General features: G+C 42.2%; 1 protein-coding gene across 3 annotated transcripts in view; it reads left to right on the forward strand.

The window, feature by feature from the left end:
- Nucleotides 1-1,854: 1,854 nt before the first annotated feature.
- The window catches only part of LOC111869635 (UDP-glucuronosyltransferase 2B31), a 27,629-nt gene continuing 18,754 nt past the window's right edge, over nt 1,855-10,729 (forward strand). Inside the window, exons 1-2 of one of the 3 annotated variants that reach the window (XM_033753504.1) lie at nt 1,855-1,883; nt 7,756-7,955. In XM_033753504.1, the coding sequence (XP_033609395.1) occupies nt 7,767-7,955 (189 nt within the window). In that variant the 5' untranslated portion in view covers nt 1,855-1,883; nt 7,756-7,766. Of the gene's footprint in view, nt 1,884-3,822; nt 3,943-3,962; nt 4,013-7,755; nt 7,956-10,729 lie in introns of those variants that run through there. The other 2 variants (XM_023861300.2, XM_023861299.2) reach the window with 2 other exon arrangements.

Consider the following 10,729-nt stretch of genomic DNA (forward strand, 5'->3'; position numbering starts at 1 on the left):
CAGGAAGCAGAGAGAGGCTGAAGAAAACTTCGAGAGAGTGTCAGTAAATAGGTCACAAATGGATATAAAACGCAAAACATGTGATACTCGAATTTGGAAAAGAAGTTCTTCGCCAACATTGATACACTTTTCCCATCATTTTACCTGTACGTCGAAACTAGCAGAATAGAAGTCATTTTGGCTGTTGTCTCAGCCACTTCCCGCACCTCCGTTTCAAGTTGTGAACCGTTTTACTCGACAAACACTTTCCACCATAAACTGGAAATATTTCTTCATGAATATCCTTTACACTGAGTCCTTTTCCCACAAAAAACGTACAACAAAACACTACTCTTCGGTAGTATGTATCAAGTACTGTCGCCATTTTGACTACTAAAACCAGCCTCTGAACATGCTCATGCCGGTCAGCTACCTAGACTGTTATGAAGTTGGACTATGCTGCTACCTAGTGATACACATGGAAAACATATTACGTCCATTACAGCTGTTTTACTTCTATTTGTGATCTGTTTACTGACTCTCCCTCGCATATAGAAGCGCCTCGTACAAGAAAGTCTTCTCGGGGAATAAGCTGTGTCAAAGCGGACTTAAATTGGAACGTTTCGGTGATCATTTATGTCCCTTTGATCAGGGGTTGACGTGATATTTTATAGAAGTCTCAGTGTAGGTCTAAGTTAGATTTTGTACGTGGAATTTAAACGAAATGTGTACATCTAATGCGTAGGTTTCTTCAAGGGTGCTGCACTCGTACTGAAAAATATATTTTTAGCAGCCCGAAATATAGATACTGTTTTCGGGTGACACCCTGTAACATGTTGTCATGCATGAAACCTAAAGAGGTAAGAAAGGTAAAGCTAATCCTGTAGCAGGCCGTGTAAGACCGTAAGATTGTGAAACATCAAGGCTCCCACATTTCCTCTACACAATCGGCTCACAGACGGTGGTAAGTTTGTCAGCCTTATGCACCAGGCGCCTTTTACCTCCCAGGAAAATTCCTGGTACCCATTTCTGTTATAGGCTGAGTCGACCTCAGGGTCATAGTGCGACTGGAACGATTTGGAAATTTGAAAAATCCACCTCATCGGGACTCGAACCCGCGACCTTCTGGCTTGCAGTACAGTGTCTCAACCAACTACGCCTAGCATAGCTAAATATATCAATTGGGTTATTACATAAATTGCTAAGATATGTAATTTTTCTTTGGCTTGAACACCGGAATCGTGAGTTCGAATCCCACTAGGAGCATGGATATTCATTCTCCTTTTGCCACCGTTTATGTGGTCCTGTGTACGTAGAAACCTTTCTATTAACAAATTTCCCACCCAAGGAATCCTACCAAATATAAGGAAGTGGTCATGATTTAACCGATATAATATTGTAACGTGTATAGCTAGGTAACGGCGCCATAAACACCTCGCTTAAGGTCACACAACAGTAGAACCAATGTTAATACTCGTAGCTCATTGTTAGGCAGCAGTCAGTGCGCCAATGGACTTGCGAGATAGCTAACACGCGACTTGTTTTCAGTGTGGTCGGCGCGAGNTCTCGCTTAAGGTCACACAACAGTAGAACCAATGTTAATAGCTCATTGCTAGGCAGCAGTCAGTGCGCCAATGGACTGGCGAGATAGCTAACACGCGACTTGTTTTCAGTGTGGTCGGCGCGAGACAGCAGTAGAACAACGGGGTTATGGAATCCGTTTCTAAGCAATGGAACTGTAAGCACGTCTACAATAATAGGTTTTCTCTATGGGGTCCGTGCTGTAGGTTTATAGGGGACAGTGAAAGTCGTTTATAGTCAGACGTAGCTAGTCGTAGCTAGTTAAACATCTGGTCATGAGCCCCAGCCGGAGCTCGACACAAAGGAAGACAGACTGACTGACCGTAAGTCGCAATGTGACTTTGACGTAGCTAGTCATAGCCGAGAACCCTTGAGTCAAGGACACGAAACCGTCATGGAAAGGAGTTGTGAGGATTCAGTTTTGAAGTGTTAATGGACATTGAAGTCTTTATGTGTGGTGTAGTGCAGTGATATCTGGAGTGATCTGAAGAACTAGTTCATGTGTTTTAACTGCATTACCAGGAGAGGACTAGTGTGTGTGTGTGTGTGTAACAGTGAATTATAAAGTGTAGAAAAGGGCGATAGAGCTGCACTAATTGTAAATTAGAGATATAATGTAACCGAAGTGCTAATAAGTCGAGTTATCCGAACAAGATCCCGTTAATTTCGTCACGCGTACCCCCCCTGCACGTGACAATATCTAGGTGTATGCTTGGAGAGGTACCGGGGAGAAGCACGATAAACCTCAGCCGGGATTCGAATCGAATACCTCCGGAATATATGTGTACATTGCTACCGCTATATTGGTCTCATTGATTTGCAGTACGCTGCTTTTGATAATTAATTAATTAGTGTATTTATGAGTTTGTTATTATAACTAATTTATTTAATGACATGCCAGTACATTTGGCAAAGATATTTTAGGAACGACAGTGTAGTGAGATAACTTATTTTGAGCTGGCCTCTGCTACGCGGTAGCGTAGTTGGTTGAGGCACTATTCTGCAAGCCAGAAGGTCGCTGGTTCGTTTCCCGATGAGGTAATTGGATTTTTCAGTTGGCCTAATCATTCCAGCAGCACTATGGCCCTGGAGTCGACACAGCCTCTAATAGAAACGAGTACCAGGAACCTTCCTGGGAGGTAAAGGGCGGCCAGGGCGTAAGGCTAACAATTTCACCGTCATCTGTGAACCGATTGTCTAGAAAATGTGGAAGGCTCGACGTCTCACAAACCTATGGGCATCCACGCCCTGTTACAGGAATAACTTTACCTTTTTCTACCTGTTTATACTGGCCTTGAGAGCAGCTGTTATTTAGTGGTTTCAAACCACGAACACCCTGTGGCTTCTGAGTAATAATCTGACAGTCATCAACCGCCATGTTGAATGTGACGCAGGGCACATTCTCTGATGTAAATTTTAGCCTTGAGTGAGGACTCATTCTGACACATGAAGTTTATAGCTTTGAATGATAATGGTTACATTTGTTTTCTTTCTAGGGCAATTTCTCTATTTGTCCATTTTTTCTTATCTTAGTTTCTTTATTTATTGTCATGTTAAAATTGTGGCCCAGAGGGTTATTGTTTCAGCAGTGTAGTATGGTATTAGTGGAATTATAAGTTACCTGACTCACCGTTCTTTAGATCCTTCTTCTGTTCTTCTTATTTACCTGTCCTATCCTGTCCTGTCCTGCCACTTTATACTAGTTTCAAAGATAGCGAAGATTACTAATCTCCTGCTTGCTTCTAGCGGATCCCTACGTCATCTTGGGAAGTGTGTAAACGCTACGGCGGCAAGAAGACAATATTTTGATCCCAGCCTTGACGGCTCGCTTTTCTTTTCTTACGGAACAGTGAGATCAGTGTTTTAGGGCGGGTACTCACTAAAACGCTGCAACGTGCAACGCAACGGTTGCTGCAACCACGAGTACGTCTTGAGCTTCGTTACTGCAACAGTAGCAGTGAGGCGCGCTGTGACCCACCTGGCGAACACAAAGCGGCGCGCAGTGTGTTCGTTGAAGTGTGGAGAGACATTTCATGACTCACGTCTTCACTACGAACTCTGCGGAGCAACTAGTGTCCGAGTTTAGGTTCGGTGAACGTACACATCATACGTGGTTGCAGCAACCGTTGCGTTGCACGTTGCAGCGTTGTAGTGAGTACCCGCCCTAAAGCTCTGCTTGATATCACCAGACCTTGACAGAGAGAGAGAAAGTGACAATTTTGTTTAACGTATATTTATCACACGCCTGGAGGACGTCACTACTAAAATAAAAGTACAGGGCATAGAGTCATAGTTTCGACAAGGGCGTCCAGACTGCTCTATGGTTATCGGCCGGTATAATTAATGATTGACTAGTTTCTTTCCACGAACTTTGTTTCTCAGGTTAGTTTCATTTCAGATCAGTTACCACTAGGGTGCGGTAGTGTTTCTTTAGTTTTCACAGCAATATAGGGTGAGTCGACAAACTTTTCAAATAAATTTTAAGTTACTGAATTGACTGGAATATGAACATTCTACTGGGATATATTTCCAGTGGTATTGTACATATATGAATTTAGAGTTGAAGGAGCAAAATATTGCACGTCATCTAAAACAATGTATTGTTTCTAACAACATGTAATTTTCTAAACAATGGAAGTCCATCAACACCATAACACCACGTTCAGTCGTCAGCATTTCTATCGTATTATCTACAAATGTTGTTAATAATTCATGTTACTAATTCTTCAGATAATTCACATAGAAACAATTCTATCAAATTCATTGTCATTTGAATCAGAAGAGGCTCTAATAATATCTCCCCCTCAGTTCGGGGGTTGTAAAATTATTCCCTGGGATGTCACGCCGTGTAGTGAAGTAGACGTTACCGACGTGTCCGATGAATATATTGCCTCCATCTTCAAGAAGAAAGAATAAGATAAACAACAAGGGCCGCGCCATAGCTCAAGAGGTTAGTCGCTGGCTTCCCACCGCGGCGGCCCGGGTTCGATCCCGGGTCTGGTCAAGTGGGATTTGTGGCAGACAAAGTGGCGCTGGGGCAGGTACACTAGGCCAGAAATGGCCGCAGTACAAGGGACTTAGTCCCACCCCACTAGCAATTAAAAAATAAACAAACTAGCAAGATCGAGGCTGCAGGGCAGAACTGTGTGAGAACCACAGAAGAAATTTAAACTCGGCTTACCTACGCACAATAGATCACTGTAGGTCGCGGTGTAAGGGCCGAGAAGGCCCACTCCTTATACATTCATACCGTCGCATTCTATTTTTTTAAAATTGTTTCAGAGTTCTTTTCTTTACCCACCATCAGGTCTATCAATCAATTTATTCTTTTGTTGTTTCCCGTTCAAAAAATTGTACCTATTTCCCCACTCTCTTTGCGTGCTACATTTCATGCAATTCCCATAAACTTTATTTCCTGTCCCTTACATAAAAGCCGATCTACTGTACGAGAGTGGGCGCCTCATAACTTCTGCAGGAAACCTGTGTAACTGTGTTTGAATTTCCTACATGGATATGACTACAGGGATTATGTCGAAAATCTGCCGATCACAGTGGCCGCACGGTCCAAGGCATGAATTGTTTTCGCTCACTCGAACGCTGAGATCGTGAGTTCGAATCCCACTCACGGCATGGATGTCTGTATTGTATGCGTTCATTCTGTGTTTGTGTTGTTCTGTGTGTAGGTAGAGAGGTCTTGCGACAGGCTGTTCCCCCATCCAAGGAGTCCTACAGACTGTGTAAAAGATCGAGGAACTTAAAAAGCCTCCAAGGCCCAACAAAAGGCTGTAGAACATAATAACAATAATAATATTGATAATAATTACAATAATAATAACGTTGAAAATCTAGTAAATTTCTAACGACATAACGATCTAAGTCATTAAGTGACTATGACGTTTCCATGAATGAATGAATGAATGAATGAATGTATAAGGGGTGGGCCTTCTCGGCCCTTGCACCGCGACCTACAGTGATCATAAAGTCCTCCCCTTTTGTTTATCCCCTCAGTAATCATGCGCTTCGAATGAAACGTAGGATTTTGTACGTGGGGGCGTCGAAATAGTCACTTGGTTCCATAAAGTACTGACCCAAGTGACGTAACCTTAAATAAGCTAGAGCCTCACATTCACACAGGATATGTGAGGCTGTTTCATTTTCTTCTTGACACCTCTCACAAGTGGGACTGTCACTTAGTCCCAGTTTGAAGAGGTGTCCTTTAAGGTGACAATGTCCTGTAAGTAGTCCCACCACCCATCGTAGCTGGTTCCTGTTTAACTTCAACAGTTCCTTCTCTCTTTTAGCAGAGGGTCCTTGTATGAGTCCCTTTGCTTGCCTGAGTGTAGTCAAGGATCCTCAGTATTTCTTGTGCTTCATATTTGTCCCATGACGTTCCCATAGTACGAGGACAATTTGGAAAGAAACCTCCGTTTATTTTAGGCGACTAATGTAGGAGCGGGGGAGAGCTTGCGCATGCGAGGTAGCGACACATGGCTCGTTGCCTTTTAAACCACCACATAACTGGTCACCTAGTGTTTGTTCTTGTCTCTACAGAGCGAGTCATAATGTGGCCTACGATTGATAATCCCGCCAGCTGCCAATTTCGCGCTGTTATCCGCTTTCTCCACGACAAAAACATGAGTGCTGTGGAGATGCATTGTGAATTATGCGCGGTTTACGGCCAAAATATAATAAGTGCAGGAATTGTAAGACAGTGATGTAGAATGTTCATATATGGGCGATAAATATTCACGATGAAGAGCGAAGTGGTCGGCCATCTGTAGTGAGTGATGCTCTCGTTTAGCATTTTGACAAGAAATCTGTGAAAGATGGCGCTTCACAATTCCAGAAATTTCTTGTGAATTTCCACAAATTTCACACACTGTTCTGTAATGTTATCGCAGTTACGCGAGGCTATCACAAGTTCTGAGCAAAAAGGGTTCCGAAAATGCTCAAGGATGCACACGAAAGCAGAGAATGCCTTTGACTTCGACTATATAGAGTGATACCATAAAGATAGTGCTGGATTTCTCAGTCACATCATACGAGTAACAAGTGATAAAACCTGGGTTTCATTTGCGAATGTTAAAACCAAAGAGCACTCAAAGCAGAGGTTGTAGACACATTCACCAAACAAGCCGAAAAAAGTATAAAGAAGAGCTGTCTGCCTTCAAGAAAGCTAATGGCATCTGGACCACAATAACGTCAGAAGTGTATTGCGAAACACTAACGAATAACTTCATACGGCCATTCAGAAAAAAGGCGTGGAATGCTGACATACGGTGTAGTGCTTCTCCATGACAACGCGCGTCCTCATACAGCTGCTCGCACTCCAGCACTGCTGGAGCATTTCAACTGGGAGTTGTTTGACCATCCTCCTTACATCCCTGATCTCGCTCCGAACCACTATCACCTGTTTACATACCTGAAGAGGTGCTTTGCAATTTTATATCTTTAAGATCCTAGTGTCTTCCCCAGGATTTTGCTGTCAGTTCGGCCAACGCAGAACATCAATGACAGCACAGAAATGGTTAATAAATTATACCGTGACATGACGTCCGAAAGCCGGTATAATGAAGTCAGAGTAAACGTTATTGCTAGGCAACGACTCAATAAACACATTCCCCCCGCAGCGAATACTCAAGCAACAATCGAGTAACTTCCGTTGCTATACAACAGCGCCGTTAACACGCCTTTCCAGCAATAGAGAGGCTGTGTTTTCTGCGTGGTCCTTGCTAAGTTCTTATAAAGAAGAGTTCATTTAAGAAGAATTGAGACGGAAGACTTCCGGGATATGAGGCTGGAAACAGAGGAACTGAATTGAGTTGACAGTTGCAGAATAATTGTAAGAATCGAATTAGGCTGTGGAAAGAAGATTTTACATCACAGTGAGACTGTTATATTTTTTTTGCCAGGATACGACTAGTAAAGATTGAGAACCCTAATGGGTGTGTAACGGTGAACCGTAAAGTGTGTACATCAACAATAACGTTGTATTACTGTAAATACGAGTTGAATGCCTAAGGTGTCAATAAATCTATTCATCCGATCCAGGACCCGTCTATAAGTTACGCACAACCCCTACACAAGGTGACAATACAGCGAAATCGTCTGAGAGCGCCCCCCATATTCTTGAGCCGCGTGAAACCGACACTTCCTGCTTGGCGACTGAGTAATTTGCGTTTCTCTGTTTTATAGCGTGAACTGAAATGGGACAGAAGTGGACGTACTCTCTACTGGCACTGCTGCTGTGCACAGGATTTCAGAGTGACGGTGCGAAGATCCTAGGTATCTTTCCCACTCCTTCCTTAAGCCACCAACTTGTGTTTCAAGCAATCATGAAGGCGCTGGTTGCTCGTGGCCACGAAGTGACAGTTCTCAGCACTGATCCACTCAAGGTCAGCCTGCACTGAAGATTCTTTTCTGCATTGTATGACTTTCATGTGCACAATTGTTCCCTGTGCTGTCATTTTCATATGCATTTTCTGTATTGCATCATATTCATGTGCAGGATGTATTTTGGATTGCGTGATTTCATATGCACAATTTTTATTGCATTGCTTGATCTTCATGTAATTTTTTTAATTCGCTTACTGGGGGAGGGGGTGGAGTCCAACTGGGTCCACTCGGCACGGCGGCCACTGATTGGCCTATTGTACCTGCCCCGGGTGATTATGAAGATGGAGAATTTGGTGGAATGAAGATTGGCAGGGGAAACCGAAGTACTCGGAGAAAACCCGCCCCAGCGCCAGTTTGTCTACTACAAGTCCCACTTGACCAGACCCGGGATCGAACCCGGGCCGCCGCGGTGAGAAGCCAGCGAGTAACAGTTGAGATATGGCGCGGCCGATCTTCATGTATCTCATTGTTTCTTCCTATTGTATGATTTTTATGTGCACCATATGTGATTTTTTATATGTACAGTTCTCCATATAGATGCCTACTTTAAATTTTTAATTGCATTGCGTGGTCTTCATGTGCACCGTTGTGTTTTATTGCAATATTTTCACGTTCAAGATCCTTTATTTTTGTATTGTGTGATTTTCGTTTGCACAGTTGTTTTCTATTCACGATTTTCATGTGCACAGTTGTTTTCTTTTCACGGTTGTCATATGCACGACGGTTTTCTTTTCACGTTTTTCTTATATGCACAATTGTTTCATTTTTACAATTTTCATGTGCACAAGTGTTTTCTTTTCACGGTTATCATATGCATGACCATTTTCGTTTCACAATTTTCACGTGCACAATTGTCTTTTGCCCTTATCCAGTTTTGTATTCCCCTTAGTTTCGTGAACTTTTATTTCCACGCGAACTGTTTTTTATCTTTTGTTTTACACGATATGGATTGTTCTTTTTTGCATCGATAATATTCATGGCCTCAGTTTTCTTCTGCATCGCGTGACTTTCTGAACTATTGTATGTTTTACTACATGGCGATCATAGTTAAAAACGTAGCTAAATTACTGTATATCATATTTTGGTATGAGGACAGGACGATTACGACCAATGTAAAACTATTGAAGTGATATTTTTGTTTGCATATTCAGTTAATTTACAACGCTGTTTCAACTGCAGAGGTTACGTACCTCGAATAAGAACGGTTACGTTCAGTCAGGAGGACTGAGGGTGGACATGGCGTTTATTTAAGCTACTCTCTTGGCGTTTGTATAGAGGGAATAAAAATGCTATAAAACTCAGGGTAGATAACTGGCCTCTGGTTGAGATTTTAACTAAGAACCGCACGATTATAAGTTCCATAATTCGCGTCAGCTACCTGGGTAATACTGGTTTGAATGCGGCAAGTGCGGTTATATTTATGAGTAGAAAAAGCAACCCATGATCTTTTTTTTTTAATTTATATTTTCAAGATACAGTATTTTGCGAGTTCTCCCCTATGGCAACCCTAGATACACAACGGCAAGGAGCTCACACGGTACATGAAATCACACCACCACAATTGTATGAGAAGTTCCGTGGATGAAACCATGTTCACAGATGGCTTGTTTAAGGACGCTGCACAAGCATGTCCTCCAAGATCACCTTACTTACATCAATACATCTCTATTACTGGAGTTTTGGTATTGATTGTAACTGTGTCAGCAAATATTAACGACCTTAGAAATCGGATTCATTGTCTCACTGGCCAACCTATATTGTGTTTTGTGTACAAAGAGTTTGATGTACTGTGGTTTGTGTAAAAATTTACAAATGATGTTTAGATGAAATATTTGGCCACTCTTCTCTTCCTTTTGAAAGACATCGACCCTCCGTGGCCCATTTAGAACTTATAAAAAGTGCTACATTTTCGATACCCAGCGCTACCAAATTTTCTGAGTAGTGGGTCTGGGACGAGGTCCACTCAGCCTCGTGAGGATAATTGAGAAGCTATTTCAAGAAAATAGCGGCTCCGGTCTAGAAAACCGAAATTAATGGCCGTGAGGATTCGTTGCGCTGACCATGCGACACCCTCTATCCTCTAAAGTTGGCACCAACTTCGCCGACAAGCGGCGGTCGCTCGGTCGGTATAGTTCACTTGCGGACTCAATCCACGGAGTTTAGTTACTTCATAAGAAATAAGTGGAAATAGTACATTTGGCATACACTGTTCAATTGCATTTGGATCAGCGTTGGCCAACCTAATACATCTCGAGGGCCAAATTTAGTTTATAGAACACCATCAGGGGCCAGATACAGTGTTTCTTTCAGACGAGTGGTCGGGGAGTATTGCCCCCCAAACTGAATCAGTCACAACCCGTGTAAAAACAAGTGCATTTGAACCTATGTATTTAAATTTTACGTTTGCACCAATAATATTAAGCCGATATTGAAAATTTCACCAATCGATTTTATTGCCTTCTATCACTTCTACCCCCAGAGCATTCTTTCATAAAGAAACAGTGGCCAGATCATGCCTTATGTTTAGTTTTATATATGCCGGGGGAAAATGCAATTATAATTTAAGAAAGAAAAATAAAATGCCTTGAAATTTGCAATTGCTTACCATAAAACAGCACAAATTCCTCTTTCAGCAGGGATGAGCACAAAAGACTTCCAATTATAGTTTTTATTGTCTAATGATTATACCTAAATCCTCATATACACACTGTTTTAATGAGAGCACTGTAGTTTCATAAAACTGGAAACCAATGATATAAAATCCACTTCTAAT

This window comes from Cryptotermes secundus, unplaced genomic scaffold, assembly GCF_002891405.2.
Source record: "Cryptotermes secundus unplaced genomic scaffold, Csec_1.0 scaffold611, whole genome shotgun sequence".
In the NCBI taxonomy this organism is placed as follows: domain Eukaryota; kingdom Metazoa; phylum Arthropoda; class Insecta; order Blattodea; family Kalotermitidae; genus Cryptotermes; species Cryptotermes secundus.